Source organism: Battus philenor, unplaced genomic scaffold, assembly GCF_028537555.1.
Source record: "Battus philenor isolate CCGP_79_NKW_IND1 unplaced genomic scaffold, ilBatPhil1.0.hap1 SCAF_24, whole genome shotgun sequence".
In the NCBI taxonomy this organism is placed as follows: Eukaryota; Metazoa; Arthropoda; class Insecta; order Lepidoptera; family Papilionidae; genus Battus; species Battus philenor.
The window spans coordinates 10,035,774-10,059,320 of NW_027181687.1; the positions used below are offsets into that span (position 1 = coordinate 10,035,774).

At 32.7% G+C, this 23,547-nt stretch overlaps 1 protein-coding gene across 1 annotated transcript in view; it reads right to left on the reverse strand.

The window, feature by feature from the left end:
• LOC137924604 (multiple PDZ domain protein-like) overlaps positions 1 to 23,547 on the reverse strand; it is a 215,245-nt gene that overhangs the window by 152,575 nt on the left and 39,123 nt on the right. The window contains exons 7-13 of the mRNA XM_068768020.1: positions 19,968 to 20,059; positions 8,861 to 8,955; positions 7,141 to 7,264; positions 6,195 to 6,407; positions 4,813 to 4,983; positions 2,374 to 2,514; positions 882 to 1,014 (exon numbers count right to left, since the gene is read on the reverse strand). Of these exons, the coding sequence (XP_068624121.1) occupies positions 882 to 1,014; positions 2,374 to 2,514; positions 4,813 to 4,983; positions 6,195 to 6,407; positions 7,141 to 7,264; positions 8,861 to 8,955; positions 19,968 to 20,059 (969 nt within the window). The remainder of the gene's footprint in view (positions 1 to 881; positions 1,015 to 2,373; positions 2,515 to 4,812; positions 4,984 to 6,194; positions 6,408 to 7,140; positions 7,265 to 8,860; positions 8,956 to 19,967; positions 20,060 to 23,547) is intronic.

Consider the following 23,547-nt stretch of genomic DNA (forward strand, 5'->3'; position numbering starts at 1 on the left):
AATTAGTGAGTCATGATCAAAATATTAGTAGTTAGGATCTAAGTGCAGAATTGAAAGTTGAACACCAAAGAGTTTTGACCTTTTTGAAAGAGTCCTTAATAAATAGGGCTTAATAATTTTTAATTTAGATGTGATGAAGCCGAACCGTCTTTATAAAGATTGATAAATGGTGATCAAAGTGGAGTTCAATCAACAATAAGCCCTAGAACTTGTAATAATGTAATACTGTGTATAATGTTATTGGAAGAATATTATTTATTATGGTGTTCTTTTTTGTTTTTATTGAAAGGTTGAAACATTAATTCGTGTCTTTATTACCAATAATTGATGAGATTAAGCTAGAGATTAGAAGAAAACTGCCAGAATCAATCAATAGAAGATGTGTGCTCTTTCATGATGAAGCTAGTCCACAAATACTTTTACAGCAGAAAACATGACTTTAAAAGTACGTTAAAAGTTACTGCATAAATAATGTTTCCGTTATGTGTTCTTTTACAGATGACACAACAGTAAAAAAATTACTTACTAACATTACAGAAAAAGCAGACCATACGTAATAAATAAAAATCACTGAAATATTATTGAAGAGAAAAGAGTTCGTATATTAAAGAAAACAACTAGCTTATGACTTTAGACACCCAAAAAGATTTTTAATTTAAAAGTGTTTCTTTCAGTGCCCATTTTTCTTTATCAAAAGTTAAAGAAGTTTGACTGGGTGGCAATCATACATCCGCCATATATCCCTGATCTTGCACTTTCAGATTTCCATCAGTTTTAAGTCTGTTAAATTTCTACAGCAACAGTATTAGTTAAATATTCTGTTGCTGAGATATACACCTATACACTATAGTTAAACGTAAATAAATTTTAAAACTTCTTACCGTCATGGTCGATACCTGTAGATAAGACTGTGTTAGCACTGCAGAGGGAGGCAACAGAACTTTCCGATTTTGCCTTGATTAGACGTTGAGGTGGCGTGAGGAGGTCCTGGAGACTGCCTCCAATAATCGCACTCTGGATGCAAAGAAAATTTACATTCTTATTAATACGAGTATAATACCTGTAGTAGCAGTCTTGTATACAGGGTGATTGGTTGTGGTTATTAAAGCGTTTATACCTAATTCCAATCAACCTGTATAAAGTGATCACTCTGAAATATGTTACGTTTACTTTTTTAATGCGATAAGATAATATCTGCCTTAAAAATCTCTGCGTGAAAAATAGTAAACAATTATTAATTTTAATATGTGGTAATCAAAATATTAAAAACGCTATTTTTAGTATGTAACCATTACATTATTTTTTAAATTATTGATTTTCGTATATGGCGTACCATACATTATTTGAAAGCAAGTAAGTTGTCATTTCACATGTGTTTCTTTGACATATAATGTTAATTTCTCTCTTTATGATATTTTAAGTAAGCGAAGCATTTTTCTTCGTCTGGTTTGTACGTATAACAAAGTAATGGATGGTTTGTTTGCGTAACTACATTTCAAAAATTAAATCTGCATGGCCACTTATTACCATATTTTAAACAAGTTTTAAAGACTACGATGGGTCTTTCGGCTATTGCAGTGGACTAAAGTGGTTCCAGGTTTGTGGTATAATAGATTTAGTAAGAAAAGGAGCAATATTTAGCCACTTCCGCACATGCAGTGGTAGTCGTGTAACAAAGTGCACCGCCCGCCAGAAAAACACATAGTCATGGTACTAATCATGGTGTAACATAACTCCTGAAGATGCCCCGTGGAGGGGTGAAACACGTGTTGAGTGATTTGACGGTGGCACTTGTGTAATTCGCATTGTTTGCCGCATATGCATTTATCAGCGGGCTGGCGTGCGGTGCACTTTGTTGCTCGACTACCACTGCATGTACGGAAGTGGCTAAATATTAGTCCTTTTCTTACTTAGGATGGTCTTCCGCAAAATAACGCCTGATTCCATTAAATATAATAGATTTACGTTTTTATCATCTAACGAATTAAACGAATTAAGAGATTGACACTCTTGTTGTCGTAGGATACAGAGAGAGATAGAACTATTGACTGCCATCGCACCATTTAAGTTATTATCATGTCAGTACATAGACGTGCACTGCAACGTATACCTCCTCCCTCCCTAAATATGGCCATAATGACAGCCTTGCGCAGCCCACACGACTTCCCCCAACTTGACTTTGTCGTCAGTCCAAGTAATCGGTGGCCTATCCACGGCGCCTCTACGAACTCGTGTACCGGCTCTTGGTTGCTTCAACAAAACCTTTCAATTCCAATTAATATAAATCCCAATACTTTAAGAGTATAACAAAGTATATTATCTTCTAAGACGCTTCGTCAGATCGAAAGGTTAATATTTAAAACATTTTCTAACCTTTGCAAAGCCACCGTCACAAGATGCTTCCTTCTCATCCTGTCTCTTTCTAACGCAAACCAATAGTACGGGAGAGGTGACAGCTCGTAATCTTGTCACCACTTCGACGTGATGCGATCCTAGTACTCTCCAACCATTAACCTGCGTAAAGAATATCATATTCAAATTAACCAAATCATATTTATAAATTTAGTTCTACGACTTTATGCAGTATAATTAAGTTTTTTTTAAGGTCAAAGTAAATAAAATGCTAAAGTAAATATTCACTTAGCTTCAATAAGTAGCAGGTCTAAGAAAGCTTCCTTGCAATATATTAGCATTTACAGTTTTCCATATTTTAAACTTTGCAGTATATACTTAGTCTTGCCATAAATATTGTTATAAAGAAAAGCACGATTTTTTTTTTATACGTAACATTTATTCCTTTCATAGTGAGTTAGTTTAATACATCAATATATAACTATTAAAAATATACAATGTTTATTCGAAGTGGTCTCCATTGGCTGCAATACAGTCTTTTAAACGTTGAGGCCAGTTATCAATAGCAGCACGAACTCTTTCTAGAGGAAAATTCTTCACTGCCAACCGAATGGATCGTTTTAGGGACTCCAAATTATCATGGCGTTTAGAGCAAGCCTTACTCTCTAAAACTGACCATAAATCATAATCCAATGGATTTAGGTCAGGACTTGACGACGGCCAGTTTTCAGTGCTGATAAAGTCCGGAACGTTAGTTTTCAACCAAGATTGGGTGGATCGAGCTCTATGACCCGGTGCCGAGTCTTGTTGAAAGCACCATTCTTTGTTATTGAACATGGTGTTAGTTAAAGGCTTAACTACCGTCTCAAGAATGGTATTTTGATAAACTTGTGCCGACGTTTTAATACCTTTTTCACAAAAATATGGCTCAGTCACCCCTTCATAGCTAACACCCCACCAAACCATCACTGAAGTGGGATAATGCCCACGTTGTACTCTGTTTACTAATTGCGAAGCTTCTTTAGAGCTTCCAGCATAAATACGGTCATTTTGTTTATTAAAATACTGCTCAATTGTAAAAATTTTCTCATCCGTAAACAAAATTTTTTTGTGACCTCCCTTTGCGTACCGCTTAAGTAGTTGTTTGGATTTTACCACCCTATTCTTCTTTAAATTATCAGTTAAGAAGTGACCAGTACGTCTCTTATAGGCTGCAAGTCCTAAGTCATCTTTTAATATACGCGACATGGTTCTAGGAGCTATCTTCATCTCCCGAGATAAAATCTTTTGCTTACGGACAGGATTTCTTCGAATTCTTTCCCTAACTGCTTTAATCACCTTTTTCACACGAACGGTACGTGGACGGCCAGATCTTTTTCTGTCACAAACAGAGGAGGTATCATTGTACCTATCAATAGCCCGGTAAACAAACATTTGACTAATACCAAGCGGGTGGAGGGTTTTAAAAATTGCACTTTTCTCCATACCTACTTTATGTAAGGCAATCACAGCGATTCGGTTCTCTTTATCACCCCACTCCATTTTAATATAACAAAATATTTAACAATATAATGGCGCGAAAATAAGAAAACACATCAAGCAATCATATAAAAATGACAGATTCCAAATTCAAACGTAATATTTTCTTTTTTTGAATAGTAACAGTATTTATGGCCAGACTAAGTAATTACAAAACCACCTTTCGTAGAAGTTTATCAAGATTTAACTTTCCATTTAAGTAATTTATGTATTAATTTATATATTCATGTTATTATCCACATGAAAAATAATGGCGGATCAGCCCAATTTGACGGAAATGGAACTATATTAAGCTTTCCTATAATCCTATAACTTAAAACTACGAAGTTCCCAACTGAGCCCTCTGAAGAGAACATAATAGACTCAAACGTGTTTTGTTTTTATGTTATTTTTATTTTTAAGTTCTCTAAATAAAGATTACACTTGAATTTTATAAGTGATAATTGAAAATATGACAAAACGATGTGTATCTAAAGTTTAACACTAAATATACAATTACGGCTCAAATGAACCATTTTGAAATTTTGCATTGAAAATTTAAAAAATACGTTGAGAAAGTGATCAATAATTCTGATTTTTTTGCGTTTGTACTCGTAATAGATATTGTCAGTGTATTTTGTTTAATTATGATAGAATTAATTTTTATAATAAATTTCTTTCCCAAAAGTCGGGTCATTTGACCCGCTATGGTAGAAATAGGTACATAGTAAATATTGGTGTGATTAATGTTAAAGAGACACATAACGCCTCACGTAAAAGAACAGGCGGCAAATTTACTATGATTATTGAATTAAGTATTAAATTATTAAAATCTAAAATTAAAAATAATAAAAGATACTCATTTAATTATAAAATAAAATAAAACACTTTTCATAAGGAAGTGTTTTAGTTTTGATAGAGATTTATTTGTAGTTCGTTTACCTCTAAAAGCTCGTCGCCGACTCTGTATATCCCTAGCTTTGCGACAGGGCCTGTCGGGGCGATCGCCCGGATGTAGTGCCTAGCTTGCACCTCCTTTCCGCCCACGACTCTTACAGTGCCCTCCAAAGAGATACCCAGACCATTCTCCTTCTCTTTCATTATTGAACCCACCTGTAAATTAGAAAAATTTAATATAACCTTTATAATGAGAACTATTTACAAAATTCTACATTACTATCGACTTCCTCAACAATTTACTCTCAGCTTGCATGACATAACTTCGCAGTATTCCATGAATTCACCATGCAGGTAAGGTGGTCAAGGCTGGCTACCACCGCAACAGGTTTTTCAAAGCTTCTTTACAATGAATTGCCGTTCATCTTTTACCGACTTAATAAGTAGTAAGAGGAGTTTTTTTATCAACAAATTTTAAACGATCGCAAAAATGAAGATTTGGAACTCTTGATGTTCGCATTTGAAAGGCCTGAATCCTTCAGCAGGTTACAGACAGATTTTGCTGTTATATCTCTCGCTCCAACTTCCACCATATACAATAAATTCACTATGAATTTATTATTAATTATTTTATTCGATTAGGTCGTAGTGTGTGTGTGGTCGTTAGATGTATTTCTCAGGTAACAGTAAGTTATATTAGTACTACATTTTTCAATGTTATTGTAGAAGTATAATCACGTAGATTAGTATATATATGATATTGTAAAGTAATTAATATTTATGTAAGGATAATGAATGTAATAACTTTATTAACATTTTATACCGCTGTGATTTATAAGAGATATATTTTGATATAGCTTTCTAAAGAAATTACTTTAGATACCTTAGTTATAAATATTCTTAATAAATATTATTAGTGTTTATTTATCGAAGCTGAATATTACATAAATATTGTATAAAATGTATGTAATTAGAATATATTAAACGTGTCGTTACGTTACGTTTCATTTCCATCATTACTTAAATTAAAAAAAAAAAAAAAAAAACGAAAATTATTACTTTTACATCAATATACGATATTACTAAGAACTGTAATAAATCGACGATTCAACGAAAATTAATGAAAACAATAACACTGCGTTGAGTTTGAGCTATAAAAAAGCAAGCTTAAAAGTACTTAAAATTAATTTTTAACCAGTTCTATATCTGTTATTATCAAGTCTTGTATCTTCCTGTTGAAATTTTATTGATTTAGGTGTCATAAATAACTAAATGTCGTATTCCTAAAATCGATATATGATGGTATATATGTATATGTTAACCGATAAATGGAAACATTTGTGGGTAGGGCGGCTGATATAGATATTTATAGGCATTTTATACCAGTCATCTCTGTAATCGTAAGTACAAAATGCGATTACACTTACAATAATGTCGTACTGGTATTGATTGCCAGGCCAATCCTTCTCGTTGTGCAGGATGTCCCGCCACTTGTCCTGAATGCGTCGCACCTCCCGCTCGGGGATGTCGTCGTCTCGGCCGATCACGATCTCGGCCTCCTCCGAGGGCGAGCTCGGGGAGGGCAGGTGAGGCTGTAACTCCGAGTCAGCTTCCGCTTCTATCACCGTAGACTCGTCATACTGAAATCATTATATATTTTTATCGAAGCTACAGAAGCAAGAATTCATTTTTTATAAGGTAAATGTCAAAGTTAATAACTAATAAATAACACATCAATCTAGCTTTATTGTCAAGTGATACGGTCAATGCTAAACGGTCAAACATGTGTTGTGCATTTCGGTCTATTCAACGATGTCCACCCACAAAGTTGACAGACGACTTTGTTGTCATAATATGGTAATCCAATAGGTCCTATTAGGGGAGGTTTATGTCCAGTACTGGACGCCCTACGACGGAAATGATGAGGACCAAAACGTAAATATCGTTTGCGAGGTTAGTCGAACCACGATTACTCCTGCAGCAAGTGGTACGAAATACAAAAACCATATTAGCGATTAAAAAATAAATTCCGCAAAATGTTTATTTTCAATTTTTATTACAATAAACAATTTATAGTAATCGTATGCTATAATCAGAATTTATGTTACGAACTTTGCCACTGGAAAATTTATATAAATGAATTATTTTGTTTGATGTATTTAAGAGACTAAATATATTGACTCTACATTCAGTCTCATCTTGTCAAGTCTAATCTCTTATTCATATATCTTTAAAAAAGGTCTAAATTAAAAAATTCATACCTGTAGAGTGTATGAGAACCTTCTGTGGTACCACACCGAATTGTAATAAACTAATAGTTAATAATGTCTTATTTAGCTTGACAGATAACTAAGTTTAAGTTACTCTACTCACCACACTGAAGCTGTATTTGGCGAGAGACGTAACGGAAGGACTGGGGGGAGCAATAGGAGATCTCCGACCGTCCTGCGCAGCTAACGCCTTCTGCAGTCTTTCAAACCCCGCCCCACGTAAATATCTGAGAAGGAACAATATCTTTTTTTGTAACGGCAATAGTAAATATCTATTGTAATGAATGTAATAGATGAATTGGGAGGATGAAGTCTCGTTCAATAACTTCATCATCTTCAATATAATTACTATCAAGAATGTAGCTGTTAAAGTGTACCTAAGGCATATCGTAAAGTATGGTGGGGGTAATTTTACCAAGAAAGTAGATTTAACAAAAGTCATTGAACTCTAATGTTGATGTGGTGTAATTATATATCTTTCAGTTACAATTGTACACATTTTAACGAAGAATTATTGAAGTTCGTTTAAAATTTTTAAAGCTAGTAAAAAATACGTTCTTTTCCACAAACCACTAGAAAAATATTATTTTATTCACCATCATCATGATAACTTTTACAGCTGGATATAGGCATACTACAGAGGGTTTTAATACGACCAGTTGAAGGTGGCCTATGTCATCCAAAAACCTTATTTTTGTATATCTGTGTACTATCGCCATTGTTTCTGAAACAATATTGTGGTACTACGAGAAATTATTTCTTTTACCTTATCATTAATCGTAAGTAATTTTATATTTATGGAAAGTTCTAAATCACATTTTTTTGATTCAGTAGTATCCAATGTTTATTAACGACTTTCTACATATTACCTCTATGTTTTTGTACTAAAAATATGATTATTTATTCTTATTTATTTATTTTTGATTATCAAGCTTAAAGAATACTTAATATAATATAATATAATATAATATAATATAATATAATATAATATAATATAATATAATATAATATAATATAATATAATATAATATAATATAATATAATATAATATAATATAATATAATATAATATAATATAATATAATATAATATAATATAATATAATATAATATAATATAATATAATATAATATAATATAATATAATATAATATAATATAATGTAATATAATATAATATAATATAATATAATATAATATAATATAATATAATGTAATATAATATAATATAATAAGACATAAAAAATAAAGACATTGATCTCATTCCCTTAATTGATAGTAAACAATGATTTATATTTAATTAAATAAATAAATTAAAATTAATAAGTAGACCCGAATAAAAACTTAACGAGAGCTAAAAAAATCTGAAGGTACGTACAAACAGAAGAAAAGAATTAACGTAAAAATTTTTTTGTTTTTTTAAGCAAATATTTTGAGTATTAGCAAAAAAAAACTTTAGCAAAATATAAAGTTTCAAAATAACCACAAACTAACGTCTTATTTCAAATGTTATAATATTAACAATCTCAAAAATGTTATACGATTGAGTTAAGCTATTGATTATAATATTTAACTTTATGTAAGCAATAGTTTAACGCTATTTTTGAAAACGATTAAGTGCACACTTGATAACTAATTCTTTTAATCTTTATTTTTAATGTAAAAAAGTTGTTCGTTAATAAATTTCACAAAGTCCTTATATTTAAAGGTATATGGTATATTTATTTACACTACAGTATCTATTTTGAATCTTATAATAATCAGGGTTAAATAAAAGATTATTCATTCTATAATAAAACGACTTTTGATATACACATATGGAGTCACCTTAAAGCTTTCAACCGTACGATGGGTCCTTTCGCATCACGTAGCAGCGCTACAGCCTTGTGGTTAGTTACACCGTGCAACGACACGCCGTCGACCTGAAAATAAAAAAGTAAAGCGTAAAAGTATCACGTTTTATTACTAACGCTACGCTGCTACGCCGTAGTCGCGTAGCTAACGTAGACTTAAATTATAGAATATATGAGATAAATTTTCGCACTTGGTATGTGACTTTGGACTTTATAAACTAGCCTACATTCTGTATCTATAATAGTGGACTTATATCATAAAGGTGGGAAGATTATAAAGGTTTTAACAATACTTAAATAAGTACTTAATTGATGAAAAAAGTTTAAAAAGACTAATGTATAAAGTTCATTTGCTAATAAAATGCTTTAATTTTTTACATCGATTTTCAAAGAATCCATATAAAGTTACCATTTCGAAACACGTTACATTAATATTTTTTTTTCTATTAGAATTTGACATAATTTTTGTTAGTAAAAAGTCTGATAGAACAAATAGTAAATAACAATTAAATTTAATATGCAGTAGTTCAAATTTCGAAAATTTTTTCTTAATTATAATTTACTAAACCACTGATTTTTGGATAGGATATACAGTATATTAATTGACAGCCAATGAACTATATAATAACCGCTTTAAATCTTTGACACCTTTTTCCAACCACCTTGTTTTGACAACTAATACACATACAACTTATGTATAAAACTTTTATACACGAGTTCGTGGAGGTATGAATTTTGTGTTACTTTTGTTAACCTTCAACATGTTAAATTTTGAACCGATTGAACTGATATAAATACACGGCTTGTTCTTGTGAATTCTGTATCTTCCAGCAAATGACAATTTTTTTAAATCACATATTGCATTAAATAATTATACTTTTCGTGTCATACGTTTTACACTTGCTTAGTTTCCGTTAAATGCTGTTAGCCCGGGAGCTTCTACTGCTTCATCGAAATTGAGTTCACGAAGCGGAAGGATCCGTGATCTTAAAAATAAAACAGAAGCTGGACAGATGCATTTCAACGTAGTACAGTACTACGTAGTACAGTACAACGTAGTAAACCGCTCTCCCCTAGTAGAACTGTATAGTGTTGATGTTGTACCGTTGTGTTGATGCATAGGCCGGCAGCGAAGACCATAATAGGCGAGCCAAGGATGAATCCGGATCCAACTTGGGTTGGTCTCGCTCGGTTTTAATCTATTTTATTGGAAATCTTTGAATAAAATCCACGTTTAAAAATGGATATCCTATATATATATATATATATATATATATATATATATAATGGTGATGGTTATAAATGTTGCTTTAAAATAAGTTAAAATTTATCGTAGTTTTCCACGTAGAATATCTAAAGCAATTCGTAGCTATGTGCTACGAGTTGCTTAAGGTATGCTACGTGCATATCTGGCGGGATTCGTAGACACAGCTAAGTCACATCAGCAAAGGCACTCGTTTATTATGAATTCCGACTGAAGCACGCATCCATTTTATTACCTTTGCCATTTGGAAATGTGCCACGAAAGCACTCTTTGCTGTTACAGTGATACTCTCCGACGTAATTCACTTTGGTATCTCGTATTTTAGAAGAAAACAAATTTAAGATGTTTATGCAATGCAGTTACTGTTGACAAAAATTTTAACCGTAAATTTAGGAAATTTCTAAGAGGTTTCAGATGAGCATTTATAAAACTACTTGTTTCTTTTATGGTTACATATAACATAGGAAAAGGTTTATTTTTAAAATATTTATATCGTTAAATAAATTAGTAAGTTTTTTTATTGATATCAAAATTAACTTTCTTCCTTTTATGTCATTAATTTTGATTTACAGAGATACAAGTTAACAATCACATGTTTAACTTGAATAATAAAAGTTGATTAATTTGTAGCGCGAATGTTGTCTAAATAAGATCTCACGTGAGCAAGACTCTAAGAGTGATAATAAAATGACTTGTGTTTATATAAATAATTTATTAAAATTGTTTTATATAACACCAGTAATTTATCTTTAAAATAATGTTTCAGCGCATAGATCGCTACCGCAGAAGGTGGTTATATAGTACTTGTTATACGGTACTGCCCGTCCTCTGGTAACTTGTTTGTGAGCAGTGGCAATCATAAAAGATTGAATAGCAGGAATCGACCACCGATCTACGATCGAAGGTGTTAAATATATCGTGTAAAAATAAATAAATAATACTTTCATTCTAAGCATTTGTAGTACAAACAGGTCCTTGCTGTGGGCGTCTAAAGGCTGTCAAGAAGAAGATATGGTTATATACGAGTATTTATATGCGGCCTTCCAAATACCAACGACGCATTGTATTAGCTTCAAAAATTATTGTATAAGTTTTATTGTAACTGTGTTTATATTGATTTATATTTGTGTTTATGTTGATTATATTAATTTAAAGTTTCAAGTTAATAAATACAGATTTGGTATTGAACAAGGATTTTTATTGAAATATCACTTATAATTTGCATGTTTAAAACGTCGTAAAAGGTGACATGATCTATTCATCACTAGCTTCTGTTTTATATTAAACCAAAATAAAACAAGATTAAACAGTTTGTGTACTTATTTGATACTTAGTATCTAATTAGTTTAATTAAAGAAATTGCACAACACTTAAAAGAATTTTTTACAAAAAATATTATTATAAAATTGAGGCTTAAATTACTTTATGAGGAAACTAATTAATTAAAATTAATACAATTGCGGGTTAATAGTTACTGAAAGAACTACATGAAATCAACTTGAACTTAAAATCACTTAATGAATAATATCTTCATTATTTTAGCCGTAGAACTTTCTGCTGGACATAGGGATCCTCCATAGATTTTCAATAGGATCAGATGGAAGGGGGCCCCTTCCACCATCTACCTCTTTCAACTTAACAAACTTCTTATATAGTCATCATTATCGAATTAGTCGTAGGAGATCTACTGCTTCATGATCATGAAAAGATTATAGGCATTTTAAATAAAATCAATACTAAAGTAGTGCTGATTTTTATCTTCTCGATTATTCTTATCGATAAATCCTTGAATGTACTACGGCGTAGCGATTCGTAGCACATAATAGACCTGCCAATCCGACCAATTCTATACTTGAACTAAATTTCTGTAATTCACCGCTCCTGTACCATATCTTCTCCTCGCAAACAAGCTTTGGTTCTGACAATGGGGACTTTTTAGAGCTAAATACAAAGACCTAATTATCTGAAATGATTATTTTAAGTTTGGTCGTATATGTTAATTCAGTATCAAAAACATTATTAATAGTGTATCTTATAGTTTATTTACAACTAAAAAATGATACAGTAAAGGTTGAATTGTATCGTTACACCCAATGTTATTTTATTAAGGATATATACTACTGGATAGAGATTGAATCGAAACAAGCTATGAGCTAAAGGATTTCATTATAAAGGGAGTTGTATCTGATTCTAGTTACAGTTCAATCAAATTGACCTCTTTTGGCATTTTTCACGTATATAAGTAGTCTTTATAAATGTGCACAGTTATCTTAATGAATAAATAAACAAGAATAACTTAATACCGGTTAAAAGGCTTTGTGATTATTGATAACATAAATAATATTTATTATGATTCGGCAGGTAATAAATTCCTATAAAAAAGCCTGAAAATATCGGTAGAAATGTAACATTACGTACGACTTTTTATACATTTCTATAGATCCTCAGCGAAAATTTTCAGATATAAATTTAAGTTACAAACACCTATACCTACACCTAGTATATAACTGATAGGAAGTATGAAAAAAAATCTCTGAATTATACAGTGTGTTTTATAGATGTAGTCATAGAAATTTGGTAATAATATAAACAAAATATTTAATAAGATGATAGAAAAATAAGATGTAGGAAAAGATGGAAGATAATATATACTATAATCGCTACGTTTGGCAGATGGTTTGGCGATCGTAGTGTAGTATTATGATACGCAGAGAACACTTATGTCCATCCTCTGAAATGGAAGCTTGTTAGTGACAATCCTATAATATTAATGCACAAAGTGTGAATTATTTAAAATCGTATCTAACATATCGAACCCGTAATCTACGGTTACAAATCTCAGTTCACTACCACTGGGCTATAACAGGTCATATTTTAGTGTAGACGTCCATAAATATTAAATTACTGCTAATGTGGTATTTTTCGTTAAGCTGCCGAAGCATTACAAATGAAAAAAAAGAACACCAATTTTTTAAAAGTATACGTGTGTGTATAACAGGATAATTAAATAAAGCTGGGGATCTTACGACTTGAATAAACAATAAATATGTAACGACAATCTATTTTTATGTTTCCAGACGTCGACAAAATATTTTTCAGTTGTCTGTTTTTTTCATGACATACAACACAACAGACCTTATTAAAAATATAAAAAAGGCCAGCTAAATGCAGGCATTATTAAAATATCCGTCGAGTATTAATTTGTCGGCGCCCCACTCACGCTCCCCGACCATTGTCCCAGCGGCTCGCGTTCATTTCGAATTCAGCGCGACGTGAATAGCCAGCTTTATGTTTGTTAATATTTCTTCTTTTTGCATTGTACGGACACGGCACAATGCGACTTAAATAAACGCGGCTTTGTAGCAAGCGAAAAATTAATAAAAAGTCAACTTCTAGAATGTTTTGGTATAAAAATATTTAATATTTAACTGTTTAGTATTGTTTTTACGTATTTTATTATGACCGATTAACTCTTTCATCGCTAAACTAAGGTGGTTTCTGTTAGATTGTTCTATTTAATAGTTGCAATGTCTTTGAATTTTCCCTCGAGAATCTCCAAGGGAAAGGAAGCCTTCGCACGGCTCCGTTTTGTATGGCAATCACGGAAACTGACTAGGAAAGTTAAGCTCAAAATATTCAGGTCCAGTGTAAAAACAGTGTTGCTATATGAATGCGAGACGTAGAAAGTCACCAAACCATAAATATCTCGCGTCGGCTTTAAGTCTTCGTTAAAAACTGCCTTCGACGTAATCTCGGTATGTACTGACCTGAGAATATCTAACGTAGATCTCTGGAAACGCTACAGTGAGATGCCGATCGATCAGCTGATCAAACGCCGCAAAAAGTGGAACTGGATAGGCCACACGTTCTGAAGGGTCCCTGATCATACACCGCACATACATGCTATAGAATGAAATCCTCAAAGAAAGCGAAGGCGTGTCCGCCCAAAGCAAACCTGGCGGCGGACGATCACTACAAAAGTGAAGGCAGTTGGAATGATGTGGAGCGAAGTAAAGCGCGAAGCTCAAGATCACTCGGGGTTGCGACGTACTGTGGACGCCCTCTGCCCCATCTTGGGGACATAGGAATAAATGTTGACTGATGTCTTTGAATAAGACGATATCGAAATTAAGCTAAAAAGCTGATAGTCAGGATTTTATATTGAATAAAGATTTAAATACGTATATACCTCATTTATCGTCGATTAAATAAGGTTTATCTGATCCAAAAATAAACTTAAGTAATAATAAATAGTGTAATGGTATTATATGTTAGTACGAAAAGGCTTTTTCAAAATTCGAATATCTATAAAAAAACATTATTTATTGTCTGTACCTTCAGACTTTATACCTTAGAAGTAATTATCCTATCGCATTCCAATAGAGTTTCAGAGTGATCATTGTATACAGGGTGATTAAGAATAGATGTAAAAGGCTTCAAGCGGTTATGATTCACCCTATCTAAAAACCAATGGGCTTAATAATAAATAGCGTAATTAATTTAGTTTGTTTACTATCTGTCGCTGCTGACTTTATATTGCCTTTTGCACATTAATACAAAAAAATGTGAGATGTTTTGGAGTAATCACTTCATAATCCTGTTATTGAAAATATGTGCAAAGGCTTTAGGCTATACAATCATCCGTATAACCAAACATACTGTATAGTAAATAAAATATTCTTTGTCGAGAATTGAATCTATGACTTCGTAGTTAACAAATCTAAACCAATGGGATATTTCTCGATATAAATTCATTTAACCCATTTACGCAACGTCCAGCGAAGCAAATATTAGCGACGTTATATCCCAGCAGGGGAGGGTTTATTCGATCGACAATTCCCTCTAACAAGGCGACATAATTGACTAATTGTTCGTACTGATTACGTCACACGTGAACACATATAACAATGGCGTCGTACAGTTTTCAAATTACGTCAAATTTTAATATACGTAGTAACGTAATGATTTATATTACGTATTGCTATAAAAGTAGTGTATAATAATGCACATCACTACCATGATATTATAATTAAATAAAATTATTATTTTTACTACTTAATCATGCATATCAAACTTACAACAATATATTAATTAATTTATTTAAAAACTTTTTACACATTTTCGTATAACGGCTAACTTAATGCTAAAGGCATTCTCCGCCAGTTAACCGTTTGGGCGGTGGAGAAATAAATTGACAAGGTAGTTAAAAGTAGTTATAACATAAAATACTAGAAATAGAATAAACAGTGAAATCAAAGAGAAGGAAGAGGATCACATGAAAATATATAAAAATATGGTAATAGCTAATACATAATATGATTGCATAAATATACCATAATATATTTATATATATATATATATAAATAAATATAAATATATGAGATATTTCTGCAATGCATATTTTCAAACAATAGCTCTAAAACTTGGCTATTCTGGCCTTGTCTAGTATACCGATATTAGACAGCGCGATTGACATAAAATACAGCTATCGTGATGACTCCGTCAGCTTGGGAAGCAACAGCTCTAGAACCATTGCTCTGAATGCGCAACGATTCCTGATCAACCTGATATCGAGGGGAAGCGCGTTCCAGAGAAAAATAGCTTGTATTGTAAAGGAGAAGTGGGTAAAATAGTACTATGGAGGGGGGGGGGGTTATTTCAGTAGACGATTGTTTGAGTTTGTTTGAGTTGAGATTGCCAAATGTTTTTCGTGTGTATATTATATAAATATACAGGGTGATTGATTATAGGTATAAAACTGTAAAGCGGTGAATGCAGTGGCGTAGCTAGGGGGTGGCGAGCGGGGCGGCCGCACCAGGCACCACAAGCAGGGGGGGCACCAAAGTTGAAATTATTTATTTGAATTTTTTTTTGAATTATGAAAAATGAAATGTTAAAAGAAAAATAAAAACCATAATTTAAAGTAAATAACATAAAAAGAATATCGAATTTTCTATTTTTGTGCTAAAAAAGTTGTTAAATAATATGAACATTAAAAAAAGTAAACGGTTACAAATTATAATATACACAGTGTTTAAGCCTTTCATTCGCAAAACACATAGTGTTTTTTAAAAGGGCCCTAAATCCCAAAAACACATATCTATGTTTCAAACCAGTCGACACTATTGATTTTGAAAATGTGATTAATGACTTTGCAGGCCAAAAAGCGAGGAATGTTCGTTTTTAAATTTTCCCAATAAATTTTTTTAGATCTAATGTTTTTTATATATTTATTATTATTTTGAACCAAAAAAAATATATTAACTACATTCTGTTCTGAATTTTGAAATTATTTAGACTCTTTATGGGGGAGGGGGGGCACCAAGCCCCCATCTGCCCCAGGCCCCAAATACCATAGCTACGCCACTGGGTGAATGTATAGCTCATTTTCTGTCAACTAATATATGGTTCATCTAAGATATTTTAAATTAATTCACTTAAAAACTTACTACAGCGTGATTATAGATATATAGTACACTCTACTCAAAAGTCTAATAACTCCCGTTTAAGCAGCCTATCGTTCCCACAGCTTTGTATAGGGCAGGGACTTTACCAATCCGGCATTATAACGAGTTTTCCAATTTTCACTATACATTCTCTTTCGTTCTCCATCTTATCCTCTATTCATTTCTTTCACGCTTCACAAGATGTGTCATTCTTTGCTTGCAGATCTTTCTTGCATCTTCTTCCTTCCTTCACCTACTCGTATATACCTAAACCACAGTTTTTTTACATTAGATATCACAGATATATTTTTATAATAGACTTTTTTGTATTTGTTTTATTTATTTACGTTTCTATTGTTATTTTCTTATTTTGCAATATGTAACTACTTTTTCTCTATCAAACTTACTCTTAATACTTTTCGCTGGGCCTAAAATAAATTACATATTATTTTAATTTGTTCTCTTGACTTTAGCACGTCTTACACTCTTTTATATTTCTTAGTCTGGTTTCTTTTTGTAGCAGTCTGAACCACTTCTCTGCCTATTTCTAGGAATAATGGGCGCAGGTTGTCGTCATCCATAAAAGAGGAGATACTTCTTTCCTCTATCTTTTTCTCAAACCTAACTTCGAGATTAAGGCAGAGTCCTCAAATTTGGAACAGCACAGAAATATTAAATAGAGTATTGATGATATAGTAAGACAAAGCGTTAAGGTATATTACATATTAAAATAAATTATTGTTTACTATCTATCGGTAGCGAGGAGTCGCCGTATTTGGACAGGGTAAGTTTGGTCATTTTGGCGATCTTTGGGTTAGGCATATCCCTTACAGCAGGCATCTTTTAACTGACATAAATAAATAAATAAATGAATTCCTTCAGACGATGTACTGTTTATAGGAATTATTTTTTTTTAGCCGATAGATGCCCACTTCATGGCATAGGTCTCTCCCAAATATCGCCTCGGTAACTGGTCTTACTCTACCGGTATGTAGCGGCTTCCAGCAACCTTAACTATTTCGAAGGTCCTCATAGTGGGGGATCTACGCACGCCGCGTCGATCGGCTCGTCGTCGCCAATAGAAAACCTTTCGGCCCCGTCGACTACCATTTCAGATGAGCAATTCTTCCAGTCCGTGACTTTGGTTTTTATTTTCTTTTGGATTATTCTGTGGTTTCTCATTTTCGCATATGATAATTATATAACATTAAGTAACAGAGTAAAATATTTATGATAAAACTAGCTGATCCCGCAAACGTTGTTTTGAAAAAAAAATTAAAGTTTTTAATTAACAAATGTAAGATAAGGATAAATGATCGTAGAGGGGTGAAAATTTAGGTTTGTATGTATTTTTGTATGATGTATCATAATAAAATAAAAACCAAAAAAATTGTCTAAAAAATTAAAAATAAAATTTAAGGGTGGACCACCCTTATCACTTAGGGGTATGGAAAATAGATAGTAGCCGATTCTCAGACATACTGTATACGCATGTAAAATTTGGTAATAATCGGTCAAGCCGTTTCGGAGGAGTTCAAGTTCGAACACCGTGACACGAGAATTTTATATATTAGATAAATATTCAAATATATTTTAAATATCATTAAATCCGGTTAGAAATACGTACGACATCGTTAGTTCGCATCAAACAAGGCCAGGGGTACATAACGAGCGCACAGTAATCTAGATACGCTTTTATTAAAGGGATGAATCTCTGTAACTGGGTTAAGCGGTCGCTTTACCACATGCGGTCTCAAACTGCGCTTTTAAAGGATTACGTATGCAGTTTTCATATTATTTAACTCTTTGTTCTCATGCTAGCCTGGTTGTAATCTACGTGATCTAGTTGGTAATTTATTTAATGAAATAGGTTTGTAATGCCTTAATTAATATTCGACATGGCATCCGAACAGGATAGATAAAATCTTTAATATTTATTTATTGGTATACACTTTTTTGTACACCATAGATAATAACTAGAAAAAAATTGAAACAATTTATCTAGAGGTACAAAAGGCGGTCTTATCGCTAAAGGCGATCTCTACCAGACAAACTTAGATGAAGATGAGATATATATATAGTGACAACAGAAGTCTTACGATCACTTGAGGAGCAATGGAGAGGGCTACGCTTGGAGATCCGCCAAAGAACCAAGAATCAAGGACGTAGTTTGAAGAATCCTCGAAGTGACAGTGGGCGGGGCACTTCGCTCGTGTAATGATTGGTTGAATTGGGGGCTCAAAGATTCTTGAGTGGAACACGAGCCGGTAGTAGCTGTATTCACTGGGCAAACCCCTACTAGGTGAACGACGACATAGTTAAGAACCCGGGAAGTCGCTAATAAAGGCAGCGCAGGATCGGTCACCGTAGCTATCTTTGGGGTAGTCTTATTCCTTGCAGTGGCTATCTATTTGCTGACATGACCAACTTATATAATATTTTGAATAAAAAAAAGAAACATTGTTACTAAGTCGTTATATCCTGAATTACGTAATCTAATTACTTTAATAAAAAAACAGTAAAAAAATACCTGTTCTTGTGTAAAAAGAAGTGACAATAAAGGCTAGAAATGAACAGCACCATTTTAAAATTGTACACAAAATTCATCCTAGGTTGTTGTTGGTTCTTATCAGATAAGGTAAGGTAAGGATAGAAACTTTATAAGCTTTAAGTTGAAGAATACCATTATAGGATATATAGTTTCAGTCCATAGACGCCCGTGTAAGTAAAGGCTTTCCCCATAGATATCTATGGAGGGATATACGGTTAACGATAGTGTGGTATTACGGTACGCAGAGGACGCTGTTGAACATCTTATAGTAACTTGTTTTGTTGGTAGTAACAATCCTTGATAATTAAAGCGAATGCGATCTGTGATCGCAAGTCTCAGTTTTGTACCGCATGCGCAAGACGAGCACAGATTGATTCTAGTTTTTATTATGATATACATATTTATTTCGATTATATCGAATAACGCTTTTTATTTTAATATCATAGTTTTATAATGTATATTTTTATTATAAATATCAATTAAAGTTATATTTTTATATTTAGATGACTTGATAAATAACATTGTTTTGTGTTATAAAAATTATTCCGTATGAAATGTAAACCAGGGAACACGATCCGGACATTTTCAGCTCGAGTGCTCTGTTTGCGCATCGTTAGCTGTATTTTGTGCATATAAATCCAAGATGGCGGCGTCATATATATGTGCTTTATAAAATGTAGTCTCTCATAGTATGTCTTATAAGCTGAAATTGTTTTATTATCTCTGACTCGCTCTTCTGCATGTTATCTCTGTCTAACAGTTAATTTGCAAAAAGATATTTTATAGTTTTTCTTTTTTTATTCTGCAGTAATTAACTCACCTCGACGATCCGGTCGTTGACCTGCATCTTGCCGCTGAGATCCGCCGAGCTGCCTTCGCTTATACTCTTCACGAAGATGCCACTCAACTCTTCTACAAGAAAAATAAAATTCCATCAACATACTAAATTTGTATATAAAAAACCAAGTTAGACTCAAAACAATGTAATTTAATTAAGGATATATAAGAAATAGTCTGTAACAAAAATTGTCAGAATTAAGAATAAAGTATTTATTAGATTAATTGGAATAAAAATTGATAAATTATACTTTAGATAGAACAAGACTGCCAAAATAAAAATGAAAATAGTCTAATAATATTTCTTAGTAAGGATGGTGTTAAAAGTGTGCTAAATGCCACGTATTTTTCAAAAAGGTCGCAAACACAATGCACAAGGAATAAATTAGTACATAAGACAATATATAATGATTTACATTAGAATTATAAAGATAGTAAATAGTAAAAAAAGTAATGTTAAATTGTAATAAATAGGCCGTATATAACAACTAATTAATTATAAGATTAATAATTAAATAAAAAACTCTTTATAAATTATTAACTTCGAAAAAAAGACAAAATAACCTTTGTTCTGTATAAACTCATACGCAGGCGAAAAATATATAAATAAGATTTAGGAAGTTTTTTTTTTCATAAATTAGTAAATCGCCTGATTTGTCGTTCGTCCACTTAGAGTGGGGCTTGTCGCCTCTGTAAAACCTGATATATTTATGATTAAGGACTAAAAGGATCTGTACGGATTTCTAGGATATCCTGTCCAAAACTTATCACACGCCATCTGTCGGTATCAACACATGTCTTAATTCTCTCATAGTTAAAATGTAAATATTATTTTCGTTGCTTGTACCAAAAATATTATTACTATATTATTATTATTATTACAATATATTATTATTATTACCATATTATTTTCCTTACTTGTACCACAACATGTCTTACTCAGACACTGCTCCCGATTCGCATCCAAAAGACACCACGTGACCTTATGTGAAAACCTTAATATACCTCCGTTCAACTTATCGGACCTTCTCAAGAAAAAATCTACAGCGGAATCTTTTGATGAGTTGGCCCGGCACATTGTCCTAAATCTCAAGGCATTTAACGGTCTGTAGCGCTTGGGCAGCGACTTGAAATAAAATAATGTAGCAGCTAATATATAATTGAGTGTTCCAAATTGTATTGTTAATATGTATAAATTTTAGCTGTATTTAGCCATAAGAGAAAATTGTGTAAGAAAAATTGTAAAAAATTATAAAACGCTCTCGTGCCTCGCAGCTGGGAGAAGAAAGATCCGTATCAAATAGCGGCAACCCTGTCTGTCTGTCTGTCTGTCTGCGTTTAGTTAAAGCGAAAAATAAATATTGTAAAAAACACTAGCGATACAAATTAGAATTAATAAAAAAAACCACAACATGGAGAGACCACATTATTATGTTCATCGGATGACATCTGTTGTAGACCGCTTTCGGTATTATTCAAAATAAAAGTCCTATGTTCAGCACTGTACGTCTAATATCTGAAATGACCTACAAGTTGTTTCGTCTTTATTTAAAAAACAACTTTCACTTAAAGAGATTAGATTTAGTTTTAATTGTTGTAAATTGACAGTTGCAACACTCGAACTAATCGAGTCGTTCCGCTTCAAATGGACGCAGCAATTATCCGACAACCCATTCAGTTTTATACGCGTTTTTATCGAGAGTTTTATGATCGCTAAAGCCATGTTCAATATAAAAAGGACTTTAATGGATCAATACAAAGGGTGCAATTTCATATAATTATAAATACTGGCACCATTTTGTACAGTTACATAGTAAAACATTGTAATGAGGGACAGTGATTGTCGTGAGGTGTTTGCTGCAAGTACCATGTATGCATAGAGCTTCGCTGCGAGATCGAGTCACAAATAAAAATAAGAACCAAGGACACCGAAGTCGAAGAATTGCTGTTGTAGTGGTAGCGGGTGGGGTACATCGCTCGTGCAATCACACCAATATAAAACTTGTGTGATACTTGATAGAGTCTAACAACAGTTAATTCGACAGGTTCAAGCTCAAGGAGGACCCCTCGTGCTTCTGTGAACCGGGCGTGGACCAGACCGTGAACCACCTTGTGGCCCAGTGTCCCGCATTCGGGGGACTCCAGTTCGACTTCGAGTGCCGGTCTGGTGTGAAAATCAGGGAAATCCAAGAAGAGTTCCTCCTACTCTGTAGGAAAATAATAGGTAAAGTAATAAATAGAAAAAAAAGCTAATAAAAATGTAAACAACAAAAATAAAATAATAATGTAAAACAAAGTGATATTGTAATAATCCTATATAGAAATAAAATAATATAAATGTAAAAGAGTAATGAGGGATGTATGAAAAGCGTTACAGAGCGAAAGGGAAAGAAAAAAAAATACAGAAGAATTGTGGCAAGAATGAAAAGAACGAAAGATCATATGATGTATGAAAGAAGATAATAAAAATAAAAAAATGTGAAAAAATTAAATAATGTTAAATAGTCCCTGTCCCACACAAGATAGGGGGTACGACAAGCTCCCAATAGCGGGGGCGATTAAAAAAAACAGTTAATTCCAGTAAATCAGGATATGAGTCAAATTAGAAAAAGTTCGAGAACAATCCAAAAAGGACTTATCAGGAAAACAAGCTCAGCTAAACAAACAATTAATTTTTTAACTATGGCATGTGTAATCTTGCACTAAGCGACTAAGACTTTCTAATAAACGGTAACCACTTTCTAAATCTATAGAAAAGACTTTAAAAAGTAGTGGGTCATCGCTTCAAGCAATCGAATCCGGTGAAATTGTAATATGAAGCCGTTCGAAACTGAAGCTTTCCAGCAGTACTATATGCTATATAAATTTATGTGGTTGAAGTGTAAGTCAAGTTAAAATAATTGGCTTTCTTAAGGCCTAGACCCTTCACCATGTGCACATTCCAAGATTTAAGGAAGAAGTCGAAAACCGGCGTGAAAAAGGCCCCCAAAAATGGGCGGGGAATTGCATTTTCTTTGTAGAAGTAGTTGTCCAAAGGCTTTTACGGCTTCATCTGAACTGAATTCATGGAGCGGAAGGGTCCGTGAACTTAAAGTGGGTAGGGGTACCACTGGGACTCGCAAAGGTTTTACAAGTTGGTACTAAGTTAAATTTTTGGTTTTTAAAAAAAAATTAGTGTCACTTCTTGTATCTGACATTAAATCTTATAAAAAACATCGGAGAGACTGCGAAGCGTAGAATATATCAAAGATGTATAAATACGTTCATAAAATAATATTACACAGTATAAGAAACCAGTGATCTTTAATCAAACTACAAAAGCCCGGTACAGTCGGTGACACGAGTGACAAAGGCAACGTACACGCGTAATCAAAGAAGGAAATCGTGCACGAAAGCCGTCTATTGTCTCCGTTATAATGGAAGTCGTACAAAGGCGAGAGAGCGGCGTGTTTACTTTACCTTTTTATTGCATTTTACTATCAACGATCCACGTTTTATACAAATTCACTAAACCATGAACAACGACATTTCTTTATTGATCCAATTCATTTTGTTTTAGTCTA